Raw genomic sequence first — 23082 nt, forward strand, 5'->3', positions numbered from 1 at the left:
ATGCTCCTTTCTTTATTTGATGTCCATGAAGGGAAGGTCTGTGAAACATTAAACTGGCATAGGGTAGAAGTAAAATAGATTTTTTTTCCAAGCTGGGCATAGTGGTGCACACCTTTAAGCCTCCCCAGCACTAGGGAGGCAGAGGCAGGCAGATCTCTGTGAGCTGAGGCCAGCCTGGTCTATACCGGGAGTTCCAGGACGGCCAGGGCTACATAGAGAAATCCTTTCTCAAACGTATCTTCTACAAAAAGTTTCTTTATTTTACTATTAATATTCTATATGAATACTTGATGCTTGTGCACACTATTGTAATGTGTAGGTGTGCACTTGCGTGTAAAAGCAAATGGCTTCTATTGTCTACCTGGTATCTTCAATATTAAAAATATCCTTGATCTAGTAATTCTATTTTACTGATGTATTGGCTTTTCCTTTCTTTCATTCTGTTTGATTATAAGGTTTACAGTTTTGCTACCTTTATACTTAACACACTTAGTATGTGTTATTACATACATATTCAAGGAAAATAATACATATCTAATATGCCAACAAGGGATATTTTGGTATCATTATCTCCTCCTAATCCTTACAGAATTATTCTAAAGTTACCAAAAGTGAGAAAATGGCCATTTCTACCGCTTCCAGTCATGTATTCCAAGTTATCAATCATCTTTGAGAATAGGTAGGTTCTTATTCTTTTCCAAATTTTCGAGAAACTGATAGAAGAGTATTAACTCTGCACTGTTTGTCTCAGTGAAGCATATTCAAGTAATACTTAAGAAACCAAATCAGAGTTTAAAATAATACATATAAAAGCAAGGTAGACTATAATACTGCTGAATATTAAATCACAGGCAGATGAAAAAATATTTTAAACTTATAAATCATAATTTGCAAGTAACAATATGGATATTAGAATTCATTTTCTCTTAATAAATTGCTCAGCATATACTCTATACTTCAATACCCTTACAGCAAAAAATCACATCTCATTTGTATGTGCTTTAACATTCTCCCAGAACACACTCTAGTATTATTTACTATGAAGACACTTGACATCAAACATCAAAAATATTCAGCCCTGGCCTAAACTCATGGTAAACCCCTCTGCCTCAGTGCTGAGAATACAGATGTGAGCTACCAAGTCTGGCAATTTTCGTACCATGAGTTTAGGCCAGTTTAAGGTATTTAGTGAGCTCCAGGTTGGCCTGGAACCTGTCTCATGAAAAGAAAAAAAAAAAAAGATTATAAAAATTGAATCTAAAATTGTGTGAAATGTGGGAATCTTCCTTCAGTTTAGCTAACTATAGAGGATGGGTAAACAGGGTTATTCTCAAAGTCTTCAAATCTAAAGCTCTAAACTCCAGAATTGTTGTGAACCCTGCGCTCAGGCTGCACCATTAGCTATGGCATTGGATTCTTCAGCTCATAGATTTCTCCTCACACTATTCCTTATAGTCTTCCTCAAGAAAGATAAAGAAAAAAAGCTTTAACTGAGTGTTTTTTGTTAAAAAAAAAACTGGATCACACCAATTACCTGTCCAGCTGAAGCCAAGATGATCAGCAATATAAGCCAGCCTCTCTTCAATCCGCTCCTGCTCATCTTGGGGATCTACAGAAGGTCAAAAACAGAATGGCCAAAGAGTATCTGGGACAGCAAGGGAACCACAGTACTGATCATCCAAGGAAGGGAGTCACTGATATAGTTGCACAAATTAGCTATCATGGTTTCGGTCATATGAAGTGGTGTGTTTTCTGATTTCTGGGGTAGAACGGGAGAATGAATCCCATGTGGTGAATCGTGGGAACCATCTGCTTCCATATCCCTTTAATGAAGACTAATAACTGAGCAGAATGTCTAGTTATCTCAGGGCTTTCCTTTTCCAGTTTTGAAAAAACGGCCCGTGTAAGCATGCTCATTTTGCATACGAAATACTTGGAAAAAAATCACAAATGGGATACAGAAGTGGAGTGACTGGTTGGGCTCTACTACTAAAGCCTGTGGAGGTGTCAATCACCACCATGTCCCACCTGAAAGAAAGCATGAAGAATTATCTTAGTCATGGTTGGACCGACCAGCCTGTCCAGGAACAACACTGTCCTACTGACCTTGAAAGAAGACAAGATAAAGGCACTTTAACTTTGTCTGTCAGGCTGGTAGGATATTTGCTTCTAAGGCAGAGTTTCTGGCACCTGTTCCTAAGTAAAGGCATGAGCGCTCCCTCTCACAAACTAGAATTCATCCTTGTCCATTTAACTGCTGTAGATTGATGGGCAATATCAAGAAATTTTATGTCACCCAAATTTAGGAGTAAGTCTTCATTTAGAGATAGTGGAAGTCTGCCGGTGACCTCTCAAAGTCACCCGTGGTTTCCTTTCTTCACAGTTTCAAGAGCCATCATTCCGTTACATCGTGCAAAGTTTGAGATTTGTTGTCTGCTGAATCTCATCTAAACACATTCACCATCTGTCTACTTCACAAATAAAGAGTGATTTTTTTTTACCTTAGGTTTGTTTGTTTAATATGGTTACCATGGTATCTGAAAGCCAACCTCTCTGAATTGAAAACCAGACCCACAATAATTAGAATTTCAGGATGTGAGCAATCTTTTTGAGTAAAGAGCTTCCTAATCATGACAAAATTGAATGTACCAATTAATGAAAGTACATAAAGATGAGAAATTCGAGCACTAAATCCTTGTGCTGTGAAACCCATATGCTCAGGTGTAAAAGCGAAAGTATTTAACTTGAGGTTAAACCTGGAACTCCAGAACAACAAAACTCAAAGCTTGTATGGCTTTACGTGCAGCAGCTAAAGAAAGGCAAGGTCCCCGGTGCTTGGTTATGTTTATGTTTTTGATAAGCATTCTCATTACTCAATCTTGAGATTGTTTCATAGACAAGAGTATACAGAAAAAGCACAAAACACAAAAAGGGCTTACACAAACACATTAACCACTACAGAAAGCTTAAAGAAAAATGAGACACAAATCACAAAATAAAACAAACGTTACACACCAAAAAAGAAAAAAATCTCTATTGAATTTATGACATGCGTAGCACAGGGAATTCCAGCGGCTGGCAAATACCTTCAGTACGGTCATGGCCATTTTCATCAGGGATGCGTTCAATCATAGTCTCAATGGACTCATCCCAAATGGGCCTTGTGTCAAAGATGTCCTCAGGAACTGAAAGCTCAGTCTCAACAGCTGGCAGATTCTCAATGACTGACACTTCCAGGGCACTACTACTTTCATCATCTGAAGGCGGCTCCTGCTCCCTTTCCGACTGTGTGAGCCTGTCCACTAATTTGGAAGCCTCGTCACTGATCTCCTCAAAGAATTCTATGGAGTTTCTATAAAGGTCAAAGAAATGCTCCCTACTCTCTTTTGTGGGGCTTGTGCCTGTCCTGCTGGAAGATGGGGTGCTTCTGCTTTTAACTGGCAATCGGGAGGCAAACAGCTTTGGTTTGGTGGCCCCTTCTTCTGATTCTGACTCAAACCCTTCTGCCCTCTCCCGACTCTCTGTTTCTGTCTCAATGTAACTTCTGGCTTTTACTGGGCATTTGGTCTTAGCATCCAAAGCACTAGCATCTGATTCAGATTTGCTTCTACCATCTGGGGCTCTGCTTAACGTTTCTTGTCCCTGGGGAACAGCTGTCTTCTGGAAAGATGTGTCTGGATGGGAGAGCTGCCACTCGGCTCTTTGGGTGGGTGCTTTGATGGGGATTTTGGACTTTGGTTTTGTGTCGTCCTCCTTACTTTCCTCATCCATACCAGATGAGAAATCGTCAGAAAATGCGCTCTCATCCTCTGCAGATGGAGGGACTGGGACCGAAGCGGAGACAGTCTGCATAGGAATTTGAGGTTTGCTTTCAGTGGAAGGCACATTTTCCATGGGTGCAGTAGGGATCTCAATCACAGATTTCTGTTCCTCTGGAGAAGAATCTAGGGACTCATCATCCCGGTCTGAATGGACAGACCTGGTGACCGTGGAAAAGTCCATCTGAACAACAGGCTGAGGGAAGGCAGGGCAAGACAGCTGCCTCACAGTGCTCAGAGAAGATGTATCACTAGACTGTATGGTGGGGAGGCCCTCCGCTGCTGTGGAGACGGGCTCTTTTGCGGGCTGTTCAGAGGAAGCAGGAGTCATTATTTCGGCGTCAAGGTTAGCATCGGAGGCAGGAGATTCCTCTGTTTCTTCACTCACATCATCAGGAAGTAACTCTCCCTCGTCGTCTACGGCTTCTTTGGAGTCGGAAAGTTCCAGTGACTCACTTGTGTTTTCCAGCGGTGGCAGCTCGGCCCCCGTGGCTCCTTCCTTCGAGTCTTCAGAGACAATCTCTTCATTGGACTCTTGACCAATCTGGAAAAACGGTAAGCTTTCATCCGCATAGGACCTTTTTGTCATATCAATGGCACCACTTCGGGTCATCTCAAACAACTTGCCTTCCTGGAAGAGGAATGGGTTTTGTTCACTCGTTGGGGTCCCCTCTTCAGTTGGGGTCCTGGCAGGAGTCGTATCGGGAGTGGTACCCTGGGATTGTCGGTCTACCATCAAACCAAATATCTTCTGTTCCTCCTCCTTCACTCGAGCTTCAAAGGCCTCGTCATCTTCGCGGATTTCACTCCAGGAGTCAGCATCCACATCGGTTTTGGTGATGATGACTTTGCTCACTTGCTCACCAGCGACTGCAGGTGCATCTGGTGTCACGGGGGCTACAGATGAGGGAGGCTCATCTGCCTGCATGCCCCACAAGGTGCTTTTTTGCTCGGGTTCAGTTTCTAGGCCACGGCTCTCAAAATTTGACTCTTGGCTTGAGACAGTTCTACTAGAGGAGTTTGTCGTTACTGCATCCTCAGCAGAGGATCTGATGGCAACAGAATACACTTCCGGTGAAGAAACAACTGTGGCATGACAGGTATCTGTTTGGATTTTGCTCTCCTCACCAGAGAAAAATGATGAGGAAGGAACATTTTCATAAGGGCTGGTTATTTGAGGGTCAGAATTGCCATCCGTCTCAGCTACGTCAGACACTGGAACGTTCATGGCAAACCTATCCGTGTGAGTTGTAGGAGATAAATCTTCAGTCGGACAGTCCTCTGACGTGTTCTCCAAAGTCGGAGTAGTTATTGTGGCCTCTGCTTTTCCAGTGGAAGATGGGGAGGGTATTTCTTTAGCTGATTCCTTTCTTTCAGACACCGCACAATGCGACAGAGACAAGCAAGAGCCATCACTGGGGAAATCCGTTTGCGCAGATTCCACTCCAGAAGGATCAAGCTCTCTTCCTTTTGGGTCATTTTCACAAGGCTTCTGGAGAACCAGTGACTCTTTATCAATGGCCAGCTGTTCCTCAACATCATTATATGCTGAACTCTGAACTCCTAAGGAGATAGGGGTGGCTGAGTCACCAGGGCTCACAGCCTCACAACCATGGCCATCACAGGTTTTTGACTGATGGGTCTCTCTGTTCAGATCATCGTAAGACCTATCAACACCATCAGTAGAAGGAGTCTGACAGTCTTCAGCTAAATGAGATTCGTCATCCTTGTCTTCTTCTGACTTACCCGGCTCCTCTTGAATATCCTCATTCATCTTGAAAGTGTATTGCTTGGTAGCGATAGGCTGGAACTGGGATTCTTCAGGGCTGGAATTAGAGTCTATGCTGGATGGAAGGGGAGATGGAGGTTGCACTCGAATAACCGGCTCTGTCAGAAGTCCTGAGTCAGCACCTTTACTTAGGTGTGTCAGCTCAGGTTCACTTTCAGAGGAGGAAGAAGCTTTTCTGCTCTCTGAAGTCACCAGTACAGGGACCTCACCCTCATCAGCCACGCTCTCCATCTGTTTCTGTTCATCTGCTTCTACTGAACAGTCAGCATCGGGGTCTGAGGCCGAGGAGGATCCATCTTGCCTGGGTTCTTTCTTGTAGTCCCTTTTCTGCTTTGCCTCTTGCTCAAGTTCATCAAACGTTTTAATTTTGGTTACCATTTTGAACATTTCCTCTTCTGGCGTGAATCTCTTTTTCTCCCCATTTTCAGAGTCCTCCTCCTCTGCGCATTCATGAATCACAGCTGGTTTCGGTGTGCTTGAATCTGAAGTCTTGGGTGTGACCTCATAGCTAACCTCTTCAGAGCTGGGTGTGTCAGGGGAGAGGGGGCTTTTCCCGGAGCTCTCCATGAGGGACGTCTGCTCAAGACTGTCATCTTCAGCACTGCCATCAGGGTCTCGGAGCAGCCGAGAACGCATGGAAGCCACTTCAGCAACAAGATCTGTTTTAGTCATAGCTGCAGGGAGAGGAAAGTGACTTGGGAGAATTCCTGCTTTCATTTTAGGCTCCACTGGGCTGCTCTCAAGGGAGTCCCTGCAAGGGGACTCTTTCAGAGGACTGGGTTCCAGAGAATCGGGAGTCTTGTGTGAGGAGTTGTCTTCCAGCACAGGGCTGGCTTCTAGAGAGTCTTTGTGGCTTACTGCTAATGATTCATCAGCCATTGGGCTGAGGATCTCACTATCCCGGCTAGGGAGGGGAAGTTCTAACCCTTGGGGACTTCTAACGGCTCCCTGGGGCTTTGGTTCCGTTCCCTCACCTGTCTTCACAGAAGCATCTGATGGTGGGAAGGTCTTTGTCACCTCGGAGAGCGTTGTGGATTCCTGAGTTTCACTTTCTGGTTGGGTCTCATAAGCGGAACTAACAAGTGGGAGCTGACTTTCATCACCAGACCCCTTCTCAGTAAACGCCTGGCTTGTTTCATTGGCTAATGGTACACGGTGGCTGCTAGGGCAACCATCTGGTTTGGAGTACGCATCTTGGGAAGCGTCTTGGGTGACCTCCTTCTGACCACGCTCAGTGGAGGACTCTGAACCCCCAGTTACCTCAGCACCTTGTGTTTCAGAACTATCAGGAATGTCTTTAGCTACAGGAAGCTCTGTGTCTGAATGACTTTCTGTGCGTGTGTCTACCTTGGTTTCCTTGATATCTCCAATTTGTTCCTCACTTTTCTTTGGTGAAAAAGAAAGACTCTCTGGACTTGTCTCGGGGGTTTCTGCTAGGCCCTCATGCTTGTAGCTCTCTTCTGAACTGACCTGAGGGGTGCCCTCCATCAGGCTGCCACAAGGGGAGCCTGCTATAACTTCCTGCTTCAGGCTTTCGGAGCTGCCACCCAGAGCCCTGCTCTGTAAAGACAGAGCTGGAAGAAACTCGTCTTTCATGTAATCTAGCGGAAGGGTTGTGTTGAAAGGACTTGTGATTATTTGGTCTAACTGAATCTGAGCCTTCTCTGTCTCCTCGGTGAGGCGGAACTGCTGGTATTTGTCATTGTCTTCTAACTCTTGCTTGATGACGTCAGAAAAGTCAGTGGAGGTTTTCCTGTCTGGGCTGATCTGAAGATCCATGTCTCCTTGCTCATCTACTATCTTGTCTTGAAGGGTCTCACTGCCCCGAGGGCTTCCGTCTGCCACCACTGATGGAATGGGCTCAGGTGTTTTAATAACGCGGGCTTTCTCAAACCTTTCCCTAACTGGATCTTCTGTCCTGAGCCCAACAGTGATGGTGGAAGAACGGAACCTTCTGGATTCAGTAGGACCTGTCACTGGAAACCTCTGGCTACGCTTGACTGTCTGGCTTTCTGCTCTCTGAGTTACTGTGTGCCCCTTTTCTTTTTCTACCCGAGTTTTACTTTTGTCTTGTGGTTGCTTTTGCTTTGTTGATTTGTGCTCAAAGAGTCCCGTCTTGTGTTTCGATGGGTCCTGACCTGATTGGAAGGCTTTCATCAACTCCCGGACAGACATTGTCTCCTCAATTCGTTCTGTTTTGGAGGTGGGAGATACAGGTGGCTGCTTTTCTGTCTTCCCAGGGGACACAGGCAGGTGCTTATCATTTCTCCCAGTAGTTGACATGGGGGCCTGCTTCTCTGCCGTTCTTGCAGACGGTGAAACTGGCAAGCGTTTCTCTGTTCTCCCGGGTGACACAGGAGGGTGCTTCTCTGTTCTTCCAGATGATGGTACCGGGGGACGTTTGTCTGTTTTACCAGAAGGTGACACAGGTGTGTGTCGCTCCGTTTTCACAGATGACACAGGGGAATGCCTTTCATTTTTTGTTGACGGGGATCCGGGTGAGTGTTTCTCAGGCTTACCTGAGGATACTGGTGATTGTCGTTCAGTTTTTGGCGACGGTGACACGGGTGAGTGTTTCTCCGTTTTGCCTGATGGTGACACTGGAGTGTGTCTTTCAGTTTTTGCAGAGGAAGAAAGGGGAGAGTGCCGGTCTGTTTTAGAGGAAGGAGATGACTTTGAAGAAGGTGACACAGCTGGGTGTGTCCTGGGCGTGGTCTTTTTAGGCACATCCTCTTTGCCTTTGACTCTGACGGGCAACTTGCTTCTACCTTTCTGTTCATCTTCTACTCGCTTCTGAAGGGCCTTTACTTTGTCCTTTATGGAACCAATAGGAGTTTCTTCTATCAGAGGAGAGGTGGCCTTGGCTGTGGGAAGGGGCTCTGGGGCCAGGCCTCGCTCTTCATCTACTGACTCCTCTGAGCTACCTTTCTTAAGCTCAGTCGTTTCTTCACTGCCTTGGGAGCTTTCATCTTTTGGTTTCTGCTTTTCTTTCAGTTTCCTCCGCACTGGCTTCTTTATCACCAGGCTGGGTTTGGACTGCTTCTGGGCACTCTGTTTCTCCTCTGCTGGTGCAGCCTTCCCTTTGTTATTCTCAGAGCTCTTGCCAACAGCCGAGGCCTGACTCAACTCCCCTGACTTCTCATGAGCTGTTTGTGGCTTCTTCTCATGAGAAGTGTATGAGTTGAGGTCATCCGTAAGGTAATTCACTAAGCCAGTGGGGTCCTTCTCTGATTTGACCTTGGTCCCCCTGTCTACTCTGACTTCTACACATGGGCGTTCAGTGATTTCTACAGGTGCATGCTGCTTGGCCTCTTCAATTTCCTCATCACTGACAAGGACCCATTCCTCTTCTAGCTCTCGCTCAGACTGAGACCTCTGCACTCTGCCTTCATCTCTGACACAGGTGCCACTTCGCAGGATTGCGTTCACCTTCTCTAAGTCCTCCTTAACTCTTTCAACAATTTCGAACGGTTCGCCTGGCTCCTCGTCAGCAGCCTTCGCCAGCTCTTTCACTTTGAGGGAACCTGCCTTATCAGACACATCTGTGGTCAAGATGGCCGTCATTTTGATCAGATCTTGTTTCATCTCAGAAACTTCAGACAGCAAGTCCGGACTGGCTAAGACGGGAACTTCATTAACCAGGTGGCTTTTCAGGACAGATGTTTCTGTCGACTCTGTCTCATCATCTTTGATGTGAATGAAAAACATCGAAAGTAAAAATGGAAATCAAAAAAGATACCTGGCAAAATGTAATCAGGACCAAAACAACACAGCGTCTTTTCCTGGTGGTGGAAGGGGCAACAGAATGGGCTGGGGATGGTGGATCCACAAGGTCTCAAGGAACAAGAGCAAAGCAAGGCTAACGGAAAAAAATAACTGAAAAGGAAAATGAGCAGGAAATAACTTGCTTAATTTTCTCACTTGTAGCACATTCATACATACAACAGAGCTATCACAGATACTCAAGACACACATTTAAAAAAACCACAAATCAAAAGAAGAGCGCAGTGAAATTACAGAGATATCTCAAGATTGTCCAGATATTACAGATCGATGTCAGAAAACAAAACAAAACAAAAAAAACCATGGGTAAAAAAAAAATTAGAAAAAAAAAAGCGTTAGAAATTGCAGAAACCCGATTTCCTCTCTGAGAAAGCCAGTCGGAGCCAATTCAGAATTGCACCCAACTATAGCCATACATTTTCAATCCCACGGGTCTGGAATTTGGTCAAGTACCATCCTGCCAGCATTCAGCAACGGCAGAACACACGTCTGAGTCAGCTGCAGACTGGCATTTCGTCGAGGGGAAATCCACACCTGACGATGACACACATCTCGTGCGGAGAGGCATGGCCCTTTCCTCGGAGGGACCTCCTTGATTAGAGATGTCGTAGACAGACCAAGGAGGAGGATAAAGGAAAGGGAAGGACAAATGGACGGAAACAACAGCTGTGACTAAACGTTTACGTGAGTTAAAAGGTGATGCGTGGCAAACCCAAATTAGAGACAGTCACACAGGACACACACACAGTTGATGTAAGCCAAGTTATTTCCATGCAAAGCAAAGGTGGAGTAAAGCTGCTGGGCAGGGGCCGCCTTGCAGAAAAGTGCAGGCAAGGAGGGAGGTGAGAAATTAGAACAAAACGTAAAACGTTACTGTGATGAAGCATAGTTACTCCCTACCAGTCCGTGCGGGGGTCTGTGCGGTCTACTGGAGTCACAGGTGGGGTGGGGCTCCTTTAATCACGACAAACGCAAGAAACTCTCAGGGTTAGCTTACATAAAAGCTTCAGTAAAGGCCTTACTAAGAGAACCCTTCTCTAGATGTTATTTTATGGCTGTGTGAAAACTCTGAGGTGATTGTCTTTAAAACAAAACCACGCATGAGTCTGCCCTTGAGATCTGGAAGATACTCGAAGTATCTAGGTGTCATTCGAGAGAACCCATGGTATTATAGCAACATGGGAACATTACTATTTTTTTTAACTGACCGAGACCAATAACTTTAACTCTGACTAGCTTGTACAAAGGAGTAAATGAAGGAGCCATTTCATTTACATTTCATTAAGTCAATACAATAGCCCGATAGAAGGAGGAGGAAGAGAAAATAAAAACACTTTAAAAAAAAACCAATGAAGGCAACAATAATATGTGGTATAAGCAAAACTGTCTTCTCTAGAGAGAACTTGTATTTGTTTAGAGGCTAGCACATGTGATTAGACACATGTGCTCGATATAAAATATATTAAAATCAATTCATAGTAATGCTGATATGTTTAGTCATATATATTATTGAAGACATCCGAATCTCAGAGTTTCATCTTGAATGAGCTGGGACATAAGGATAAGCCCCAGTTAAAGCCAATCCAACAGGACAGCAGTAAATTACAATGAACTAAGACTTCTAGGAGAACAGGCCTGTAGGTCGCCAGCATGATGTTTTGAATGAGACCTGCCTTTATATAAAGTTTGGGGTACTTGGTCGCGAGGTGACGTTTGTTTGGTGAGGCTTAGGAGGTATGGCCTTGCTGGAGGAAGTGTGTCCCTAGGACCAGGCAGGCTTTAAGGTTTCCAGAGTCTAACAGTCTGCCACCTACTACCCCTGCTCTGCTATCACGGACTCTAACTCTCAGCAACCGTAAACCCCACAAAAGACTCTTCCTCATAAGTTTCTTTGTTCATGTGCTTTATAGCAGCCCCACAAAAGTGACTAACATAACCATCTAGGGCAAGATGACCACGGCATATGGCTCTGTGTACTTTCCTTTCGGGAATGCTACCCTGGGATAAGATGAATCAACATAAATCTTAATACTTAATAAGATTAAAAATTAGAATATTTTTCTCAAGTGTTTAAGGCATATGGCAGGAAAAAAAAATCTATAAAATTCAACTTGGGTTTCTACACAGGAAGCCAGACGGTCACAGAGTCCAGGCTGACAAGATGAAACGTGGCTAGATCATTACAAACCTTGCATGAACTCAGGAATGCTTCCTGTATTAGATTTTGTTGGGGATTTTGAGTTGTTATTTAAATATAACCACACTGTGATCAGTAATTGCATCCAGTATTCTTTAATTTTTGCATTCTTTTCTTTTTGGTTCCCCCCTTCCCCTTTGGAAATTATCAGAAAATTCTGTTAGCTCTCACCTAAAGACTTAGGTATACTTCACCACAGTAAGAGGGCAAGGAGGGGTATGGGGGGGGGGCGGTGCGTGAGCTTCCGCTCAGAACTCTGAGACAGTATCGCTTTTGTAGGCGTTCTTCCAGAGGCAAGGCTCTTTACAGAGGCCACTGTGGCTTTGTGTAAAAAGTAATACTGTCATGTCAGTGCAGGGGAAAAAATGAGGTGGCAATGTTACGCTAACAGATGGACAAAACGGTGGGGTGGCTTTCTAAACAAGCTTGACAGCAATGCCAGGGTTACAGGAATGTCAAAAGAAAGTGAATGCTTAATGAATAATCATTGCATTTAATGCTAATTAATTCACAAATTAGGCATAGTTATGATTTAACTGGCCAAGCTGCTCTTATAAGTATACATTAATGATTAATAAGAACTATACAAAAATGTAATTATTATAGTGGTTAGTAATGGCAACTAGCTTGCATCTTAATTCATGCTTCTTTTCATTACAGCCAGCTTTCAAACAGACTCAATTTTATTCAAAGTCTTACTTTTTTCTGATGTCATACCGATCTGAAAGAAAACATACACAAATTCAATGGTTACAAACAGCTCTTGGCTCAGAGTCGCTTATGTGCATAGTAAGATCCTATTTGTGGTCATGCACATAGGAGTGACAACATGTACTAGAAGAAAGCCAAAACCATCGGCTGCAGTTTTGAATATATAAATAAACACATATTCATATATCATTTCTAGAAACTACAGGAAGAATATGTTACTCTTGGGAAGAGGCGACCCAACTGTGTTTGATGTAAGAAAATGCATATTAGGGAAAAGGTTACAAGTTACAACTAAATGAGAAAAAAAAAAAAAAAAAAAGAATGGCAAAGCATCCTGAGTGATAAGTTCTACAGAAGTCATTTCCTAACAACACTGCTCCAAACTGCTCCACAGCTGTTCACACGTTCCTTTTAGGAAGAACAGAAACTTCCTGAAAGTATTTCACAGGAAACAACCACATATCTAATGGAAATGGCTCAGTTGTGAACACAGCAGAATCGGTTTCACCATTTTTATGCTCTTTAAGGATGGGATGGAGGTGTCACATTTCAAGAGCCAGGGAGACAGAACCCCTGAGCACAGAAGGACATTGTGTATGTGACGGTGACCCACACAGGAAATGACCAATCACACACCTGATGGCGTGTGTGACTGCCAGTCCACCTCTGTTCTCTAGCTTCCTATGACAGAAGAGGGAAATGGTGGCAGTCCTCTGGACTAAGGCCATGCATTTGAAGTTGGTGGCCACAGAACATTTATTATGCTTTTCTTTGTATTTTTACATTTCAGGCACATTGGCATAAACATTTAAAAATGAAGGCATATTAAAAATGTATGCACTAGTGGTAATTAGTTTGGAAACAGTTGAGCACAGACAGGAAACAGGAGTTCCTATATTCATGGATAAATATAAGGAGTTTTTCAATCATTTCTTTCATTTCTGTTATAACAATGGGTGTTTTCAGACCGTTAAAAAGAAGAGAAACATATATTTGCTTTAAGAATCATTATGGATATCACTCAGATATCTACTTATTTCAAGATGCCACCTTTAGAACTTGTTTTCTACATCTGTATGTAACTTCACACAGAAGATAGGTGAGAGAAAACCATGCTGGTAAGGTGTGTAGAACACTGAGGTCTGCAAATATACTTCATGAGGCATGCTATTTATAAATATATGTTTGTATCATAATCATGGAGTCTAATGAATGGCTGAAGGTTGGTTAGTCTTAGTGATTCTCGGCCATGGTGTTAGGACACAGTGCACTCATAAAAGGTACTAACTTTAATTTACACAAACTACACATAAACAAATCTGCACAGTGCAGATTAGAGCCGAGAAGATTCAAGAACCCCTAAAATACACCAACACACACCCTAGTAATTGCCAGAGTGCTGATGTCATCACAGGCCCAGCTTCAGGAAAACTTTGCTGCTAGTGAGGCTATGAGAGCTACAAAGCCAACCATTGTGTCTGCTCACTGTCACCTTCAGACACGGCCAATCTAGCCTTTGAGTGTCACCAAGACAACGGCCTGGCCATTAGGAGAGGCAGAGAAATACATACTCTTATGTAGAGGGCTAAAATAAAAAAAAGAAAACTGCGGTTCTCTGAATGCCATTCACAAGATGAAAAAAAAATAGGAATAGGGAGGTAGACTAAAATTCTGCTCATCTAATTGCTAAAAATAGCTGCCTACTCTCCAAAAATTAGAGGTCAACCACATGCTCTTCTTAGCGGCTCCAGCAATGACAGAGCCAGGAACAAGTGACGCTGTTATAAAATTACCTCTTCCTCCTGCTCTTGATCTGACTCAGACTCCTGGATGCCCCAAGATGCCGTGCAAGATGGAAAAAAGGGAGAAGGAAGAAACATTTAGAGGAAAAGAGTAAATACGTCCATCTGCAAGCATCAAGGCAGGCACACAGTACACTCAGGCTGCTTTCTTAAATAGTTTATAGAAGACAGCTAAAGAAGATTGATCAAAGTTTATACATTCAAAGACACACACACACACACACACACACACACACAAATGACAAATATACCTATTCCTGACCTGAAGTTACCAACAGCCCAAAGCTTGATATCTAATGTGTCTGGTGGAATTGATTCACAGAAAAGGTGATGATGACACTACCCCAGTTATAATGGGACTGACTGAAACTGTCAAACAGCATCAGTAAGTTTATGCTGCAAATGTTTTCAATACTTGGGCACTACACAAGTTTTATTATATACTACATCCTCAGTATATCTTAAAGATGCAATGTTTGGCATTTTATTCTTTTCATCTTGAGTGACTAAATAGAAAACCACCATAGCATTAATAACACTGTGTGCGGTATCTTGTCTCAAAAAAATATAAAATAAAGTAAATGCTTTGTCTCACAGAACATGGAGAGCCCGAGACCCGTCATAGCACGCTCACATTATATCTCTGGGTGGCCTGGGCAGCTCTCCTGTGGCTCTTAACTCTGCCTCTAGAGACTAAACACCAAGGTGCATTTGTGTCATGGGATTGCAATTAGATCCCATTTTCATGGTTGATCTATCTGCTGCTACATTTCAATGGCATCGGAACATCATGAATATCATATATGGAAATAGATACTCAATTTCTGTTTTTAATTATTAAGAAGAAGTAACAACATAAAACATACACTAAGAGCCGTCTTCTATAAAACTGGCATCTATTTCCAAGACTGAATATTTAAACCAATACATTCTGTGGCAACTATGAGGAGGTAAAAGTAATAGAGAGAATTCTTGGTTCTGCAGATTCAGGACTGAAAGTTTTAAGCATTTCCCTACTTCCCATGCATCACCCACTATTCAGCCCTTTGCCAAGTTCAGAACAAACTGAACATCTGTAGCAGCTGTGCACAGACTGCCGTCTGCAGCTGGCTGTTTTTAAATGGTATTAGTTTAAAGGGGAAAAAAGGCTTTCAGAATAAGATTCCCCCTGTCACTTAACTGGTTCAGTCACCTCCTTTGATACCCTAGTCATAGTCAACGTATAATGCCATCGATTAAGAGTTAGATTGAAAGTAATATTAGGTAGACTTGCATCAGAAAACAACAAAAGTCTTTCTGGTGTTGCATCAAATGTACTCCTGTCAAGAGGACCTTTTTATCCTGATCATGTTAAATTAACTGAAAAGTTAGTTTAAAATTCTTACACCATTTAAACAGGACAGGTTATAATATAAACAGGTAATTACTTCAGGCAAAGCTAAAACACGAGTCGTATGCTCCGAACCTTTAAGCTGACCCCGCTGAGTGGGTAGTGAGCAATAACTAGCATACTAGCACCCTAATGGGAGGTGAGGCACCATGTGGTCTCAGGAATGTACAGAGAAACAAGAACAGAAAAATTTCCAGTTGCTTTTTCTTTAAAACCCAGCTGAAAAGGCATTAAAATTAAAACTAATTTTTTCTCTGCCATATCTGCTATATAAAAATAAAAGCCTCCATAAAAGTGCATTAAATGCCAAAGAAGGCGAGAATTGCTTTTTTCTTTACTGAATTGAAAAAAAAAATCACTTAAGGGGCAGGATACCAAAAATAATATGTACATGTTCTTGTGTTGAATATCTCTTATAAAGAAGTTGAAACTCAAATTTCTGGACTGCCCTGAGAACACTACAGGATTCACAATACCTTCGCATAAATCGGCAGGGTGATGTTTAGGTTGCAAATGGCTTGATGCACCAGGCCTCTTGTGGATTTGGGTTCCTTCATGAACGAGAGTCGCCCACAAGGTTCCTGAGTTGTATCACGTACCTTGAACAAGAAAGACATGGGTTTCACTGATGTCTGACATCAGATGAGGTTGAAGGGGGTTGGGGGACGGGGACGTAATTACAATCGGGTGACACTTCAAGGAGGGACATAGGAACCACAGTCTCCAAGCTCTTCTCCTTTCTATTTTGGTATCATTGTTTACAATCACTCTTTCAGGCATTGCTGATTGAAAAAGCTGTACCTCTATTAAGGTGGCTACCAGGATGGTTGGATATGCACGCAATGTCAAATGAAGCTAACCGTCATGTTAAGTCACAGGCATGGGATTCCCTTCAGACCTTATATAAAGTTTCACATACAAAATAACCAGTAGCTGTGGTTACTTTTCTGTATATCAGGTTGCCAAAATGAATTTGCATTTCTTGAGATTGTGGTAAAATATACCTGTCATACAACCATACATTTCTATGGTTTTTAAGTGCTATGAAGCGCATTCATGAAGCTGTGCAATCATCACAATTTTCCAGAGCTTTCTATTCACCCAGACAGAAACTGTGCCCAGAACACATTTACCTACCACTCCTTGTCCCTGACAACTTCCAAACAATTTTGGGTCTCCATGGATTTCTCTGCTTTGTAAAGTGGACTCATATAGTATTTTCCCTGTGTTTTACTGACTTAGGATATTTTTAAGTTCATTGCAACATCAGAATTTCATTCTATTTTAACTGTGGTTTTGTAATGGGAAACATCATTTCAGGTGTATTTAACCATTTTAGGTGTGTAATTCAGAGGTGACAGTGCATGCGTTTTGTTGTATAGCTGTCACCACCATCCATGTGCATGTAGAATTGCTTCCCAAACTGAAAGTCTCCATGTATTAAGCAACAGCTCCTCTTCCCCCGGACCCCTTTTCCATGATACCCACCCTTTTACTTTCTGCCTTTATGAGTTTTACTTCCCTGGGTATCCCTTAGTAAATGGACCCATTCAACAGCAAACTTTCTATATGTTGAATTGATGAAAGTACATGAAGTCTACAGCTCTAACTAGAATGATTTCTTATTGGACCATGAGATTCTGGGTCTTTGGAGAAATTACTACAAAAAGTATCAGTGCTCTTTTGGTATCTACATTAGTGACATCCACATACATTTTAAAATCTAAGTATGAATATCTAAAAGTGACAGCAGTGAACAAACGGGAGGGGTGGGAGTTTAAGCCACAGCAGAGTCACTGCCTAGTAATAGCTAGGAGTGAAGTCCTAAGTTTAATTCCCAGCAACACAGAGAGATGGAGACACAGAAAGAGACAGAGACAGACAGAGCAGGCTCCATCTGGGGAACAGTTATTAATGTTTCTACTTAATAACCTGGTCATAGTTTGTCCTCATTTCTCTCATAAATGTTCTCTCTCATCAAAATACACAGTTGCCTCTCAACTTCAAGAATAAACTAAAATGCATGCTTTTCGTAAACATTTGTAAAATGTGTTTCAAAATCACTGGAAATGTTTGGAAAGCGCATATTCTCGTTATGAAAGTAATTGAGAACAACCCTTGGGCTGTATGTATGGATTTTTGTACTTGTATGTATATAAAGGCATAACTGATTTTCGGTTTTATGTATATATTACCTTGACAAAGAGAGGAAGTCTGTTTTCTTTGAAGGCAAAAAAGCTGAATATATGATGTTGGCCACTCTTGGTTAGTGGGACCAGGTTTCCAAAACAATCAACATAAATTGGTTTTCCTTCTAGTACCTAAGATAAGACAGAAAACCAACACGGACTGAGATAGCTACAATCACTTTCATGTCATTTATAACAAACAGGTAGTAAGTGTACTTGGAACCTTCAGTTCTCAGAATATACATATAACAATGTTCACACTGCTCTTTGCCATCTGTCATATACATGACAAGGCCCCAGGATGCAGCAAGGCTATATTCTTACCTCCACATCCCTGCTCCTGGCCACCTCAGAGAAGTTTTCTTGTTGTTCAAGGGTCTTATCTACTTTATCATCTGTCATACAGAAGCACCGCAACCTGGCTTCAATGGGGTCGTGTGATTTGGCAAAGACTACAAATTTGGCCATATATGGTACACAGATAATTTCTCTATACACTTGCGATGCAAAGGAAACAGATTCCTGAATCTGTCGACAATCTATCAGCCAGAACCTACAAAAAGAAAGAAAACCAGTTACCTAAAGTTTAAAGTATGCCATTTGAAAAAAATTTAGTTCCTTTAATACGATAAATATAGCCACCAAATTTTTCTTGAAAAAGAAAGGAAAGAGAAAGAGATAAAAAAGAAACAAAGACAGAAATGGCAAAAAAGACAAGGGATGGGCAGTAAGTCTGGAGGCATCAAGAAGGAGAGATATATCAGATTTTTACAATTGGTTACGATGAAGAGGGAATATGCTCAATGGACAATATGCACTTAGAACTAAAAGCCATTATGTAGCATACTACCATGCGTAATTAATAAATCCAGTAGAGATTATATACCTCCCAAAGCAAAATAAAAGCAAACAAAAAGATTGACTTAAATGTTCTAGCTGTGTTTCTCTTCTTGAAAACTCTTCTTTATAATCAGTCTCTTGACGTATAAAGTGATGGCTTTTAGAATCTTTGGGGATAAAAGTTCAGTATCAGACAGTATGATAAAGATTTCTCCGAGTGAGCACTCTTTCCCTTGATTCCTCTGTTATTCATTTAATCTTCTGACGATTCAACACCATACCCTCACTGCGTCATTATCCAAGGGACTAACTCCCCACCAAGACTGAATCAGACCAACCAGAAACTTGAAGATGTTGACCTATCCATCAAAGACTATACGAATAAAAATGAGTATTAGAATTCAATTACTGTATGTAAAAGAAATAATAGAAGAAATAATGGAAGATACCTTCAGTCTCTTAAGGGTGTGTATCATGCAAATGTGTTAGTGCCTATAACACATTGTAACTCTTTAGCCACTAAGCAAGGTATACTGACTATGTGCTTGTCATTCTATTGAAAAAGCAACTCTTCATGTGTATTGTTGGCTAACAGGAAACTTTTCATTCCCGGGGGACTGGAAGCATCAGGAGCGGCTGCCAAAGCTAGCATCAGAATCCTACCGCCAAAGCAGATAGAGACATGTTTCCCAAAGAATCTAATCTGAATGCATGCAGGACTTGGTTATTGTAGTGTTACTACACAAGTCAAAATAAATGCAAGCCCAACTTAATATTAAACAACTGCAACCAAAATTCCCTTGAAAGAATTAAGAAACAACACCAAACAACAAAAAGAAAAGATCATTTTTGGGGAGGAAGAAAGAAATCCAGTGAGTAGGCGTTTCTGGGCTGCACACACATACCTGGCAGACACGTTGGTTGTAAAGGAAACACATTCATTGACAAATGTTAGTGGCGTAGTTCCTGTGATGTCTTCCCACTGTGCAGGCGTGGTTCCACCTGAAATAGCATGATTGTGGAAGATGGTAGGGCAAAATGCCAGACACTAGCTTGTAAATAAAGTCTTTTTTTTTTTTTACATAATTCTGACCATTTGCTTGTGTGGTCCCTCCATGCACAAAAAGGCACAATGAGACTAGCATGAACTGGGATACAGGTTAGTAAACTTATAGGATGCAGGTTAAAGCATTTGCCTAGTGTGTGACCAGCCCCATGTTCAATCCTCACTGCCAAGAAATAAAGAAAAGAAAAAAGGGAGGGAGGGAAAGAGGAAGGGAGAGAGAGAGAGAGAGAGAGAGAGAGAGAGAGAGAGAGAGAGAAAACATCCAAACAAAACAACTTTCAGGGCTAAGAATACGTAGCTCAGGAGTAAAGTGCTTGCCTTTTCTAGCAAATAACATGTCCTAGGTTCAATCGCCAGCACCACAAGTAAAAAATAAAATGAAATAAAATAAGAAAGAAAAAAGAAAAAAGTAAATTTAATTAAATCAAAATGAGAGTACAAACTCTCAAAACTACATACTAAAAAAATGACACTTCAAAAAAGCAAATTTATGGGAAATTATTTGAATATCTGTTTACTAGGCATTGTGTATCTTGGCCTGCCAAAAATACTGCTGAAAAAAAAAAAGAATCAATGATTTTATCCAGTGCTGGACCCCACATGCTATGAGACTGATCTGGCAGGCAAGATGTGCCCACTGGTGCAATGGTGACCAGACTGTTGATGGGGAACCAGCTGCTCTCTTGGTTGGCTTGTGACTGCTCCACTGCAGGAAATGAATGTATAGTTCCCTAAACATGGTCACAGAAAAGCCATAAGCCCTAGGGGGAAAACTATATTGCCAAACGGCCTTCTGTTTCTATCCAGAGCTGTAAACCTTGGTCAGAGAAACTTTTTACTGGAGTAGATAGTGGTGAAGGTGGAGATGCATACCTGCTCTCAGTGCTAAGAACAGGACATTGTGAGTGGGACATCACCCCATCTCCCCCCTCTAGGCAAGGGAACATTGCAGAAGAGGGACAAGAGGAATAAAGAAGAAGGAGCGGATAAAGGGGGTGGGAGGAGTGTTGTGAGATGCTGGCTGCTGAACACAGGCTGTTGGGCGGCTCAACTCTCAGAACTGGGTCACCTGTACTAGATTACCCCCAGGAATGTTCCTGCGTATACAGGAAAGAGCCGTCAAGACAACACTCATAAATGAGGAGATACTGGCAATCGATGCCTACTAGGGGAAAGAAAGGGTCACTTTTCTTCTTCGAGGGGCAGTCACTGGTAGATAGGGTTGCCCATGTCTATCAGCTGGTGCGTGACCCTATACCATGCACATATGGACAGCACTAATAACTCAGTAGGTTACAAATATTAAATTTAAAACATTTATTTTAAAAATGAATATGCATACCAAGTATATATGCTTGATGCATACAAGCATATATACTTGATATATACTATTATAATAGTTTGATATACAAACATGGTTGAGAAAATAATTTTTTAACCTTTTGTTCACCTAGTTAATTAAAAATGCTTTCCCTGAATTAACGTATCTAACCACATAGCTTTTTGATACAAGATCTTGTTATATTGTCCAGCTAGGCCTTAAACTCATAATCCACCAGCCTCAGCCTTCCAAATACTGGCTCACAGACCTTCGCCTACATTCTCAGCTTCCAGGGCATAATTAACCTGGCACGTCCTGAGTTTTTTACTATTATTTCAATATCTTCTAGAACTCTCCATGCTATAGTCACATATGCCTCACCTGTTATGCTGCAGAGTAATCTTAGGGTTGGTGCATCTCCCCCAAAACCATTCAGCATGACATCACTTGAAGCTTTGGGAACAGGAATCGTCATGGTGATAGGCTTATGAAACTTCCTCCTCCTGGGTTCCAAAGTGACTATGGGACTGAAGGTGGCTTTATTGCCTAGGATCTTCTTCACCAACTCACTGTGCATGGGTTGAGCCTTTCGAGGGAAGAAAAAAAAAACATTGAACTATATGGTATCCTACATAATGTCAACAATCACGTCCAGACAAACATTGTTTATTATTTCACAAATGAAGTGAATGGATTTCGAATGTGGTAGCCATTAAGTTTAGCACTATTAATCGCTCACAATTGAGAAAAGAATTTATTCCATTTTATTTTTATTTATTGCATGTTAGAAGTGTGTGTGGCTGGGTTGCATGCTACAGCCCACATACGCAGGTCAGAAGACAACCTGAGAAAGTCATGGCTCATCTTCCATCACGTGGTTTCCAGAACTGCATTCAGGTAGTCGGACTCTCAGCAGCCAGCCCCTTCAACAGCCGAGTCATCTCACCTGCCCCATCCTCACAATTTTGTGGCTCTTTGGTCTCTTGTGTTAGCCTTTGTTCACTCAGGGAAACTTTATTTAGGTGATATTTCAACTCTCGTGTGAAAACCTAATTGCAACCCTGGTAATAAAATCCCACAGTATCACCTGCCACCTACATGCACATACCTGCAGACCTACACGGATGCGCTTGGTGAGTGCACCCTCGGGAAAGACGGCTTGCACCTGCGACACCACGGTGCTGCTCAGCACGCCACCCTCTGGGCCAATCAGGTTGCTGTCCTGTTTGATGCGCGACACCACCGCAAAGTACTGTGGGAAGTCACGAGTGATGATGCGGCAGATTCGTTTCTTTTCCAGGTCCTCCGGGCTGTCCAGCACTGAGACAAGAAATGATCCATCCTCATGAAGCTACTGACTCCTGAGAACATTCTAGCAGACTCATGGGCACAGTTAATAGTAATCAGGGGGAGCAGCAAAGCTCCCCTTTGGTAAATGTTAAAACACAAGGCCTTCCTTACACTAAATACATAAATACTGCGATCTTTCCTCAACTCTCAGCAATTTGCAGGTACACTTTTGGGGGAACCTAGGCCTTTCCAGAGCAGTGGAAAAGAAGTGCATCTCGGATCAGATGCGCCTGTGCGGTGCTGTGTCTGTGAGGGCGTTGCGGGCAAATCCGTACCGGAAATGAACATATGCTATTCTTGGTTCACGTGATAGAGAGGAAGCTGCATGGGAACTCCTTTTCTTTGCAAATTTCAAAGTTAGCTCAAAGACCAATTCTTGTGGTCTTAAGAAAATACATGGTCCTTTAGGTTCTGGGGGAGCAGCCTAGTAATAAACGCTGCAGTATTGGGTAAGTTTTCTGATTATGTATTCTGTCTCTTGACTTGGTTTGACTCTGTGTTTGACATCAGTGGTGACATCAGACTTTCAATATTCCTCTGATGCCAATGACTTACCAAATACTAAGAGCAGAAGGTGGGATCATGGACTCTGTGTTGCTCTAGTGTTACACTAGTAGGTATTTAGAGAAATACAGAATATTAGACTAAGTCTCCATATGAATAACTGAATGAACTTAATGTTCCTGTCTCTTTAATAGTAGAAAGTTGAAAGGTTTTGAGCAGAGTTATTTGCGATGAAACAACATCTATTCTCCTGTTAGTTTGACATTCAACAGAAGTTTGCCTTAAAAGAAAAAAAAATCACGCTGACTATTCTTGTTAAAGA

General features: G+C 42.2%; 1 protein-coding gene across 28 annotated transcripts in view; it reads right to left on the reverse strand.

Annotated features, from left to right (window-relative positions):
• Ank2 (ankyrin 2) overlaps positions 1-23082 on the reverse strand; it is a 513191-nt gene that overhangs the window by 16031 nt on the left and 474078 nt on the right. For 13 of the 28 annotated variants that reach the window (XM_050139715.1, XM_050140008.1, XM_050140161.1 and 10 more), the window contains 10 exons: positions 22015-22226; positions 21288-21492; positions 19425-19521; positions 18004-18232; positions 17686-17811; positions 15967-16089; positions 14092-14124; positions 12287-12308; positions 3087-9293; positions 1535-1609 (listed from right to left, as the gene is read on the reverse strand). In XM_050139715.1, the coding sequence (XP_049995672.1) occupies positions 1535-1609; positions 3087-9293; positions 12287-12308; positions 14092-14124; positions 15967-16089; positions 17686-17811; positions 18004-18232; positions 19425-19521; positions 21288-21492; positions 22015-22226 (7329 nt within the window). The remainder of the gene's footprint in view (positions 1-1534; positions 1610-3086; positions 9294-12286; positions 12309-14091; positions 14125-15966; positions 16090-17685; positions 17812-18003; positions 18233-19424; positions 19522-21287; positions 21493-22014; positions 22227-23082) is intronic. The other 15 variants (XM_050141378.1, XM_050141052.1, XM_050140493.1 and 12 more) reach the window with 3 other exon arrangements.

This window comes from Alexandromys fortis, unplaced genomic scaffold (genome assembly GCF_014885135.2).
Source record: "Alexandromys fortis isolate MF-2015 unplaced genomic scaffold, M_Fortis_MF-2015_v1.1 scaffold_19, whole genome shotgun sequence".
Taxonomy (NCBI): Eukaryota; Metazoa; Chordata; class Mammalia; order Rodentia; family Cricetidae; genus Alexandromys; species Alexandromys fortis.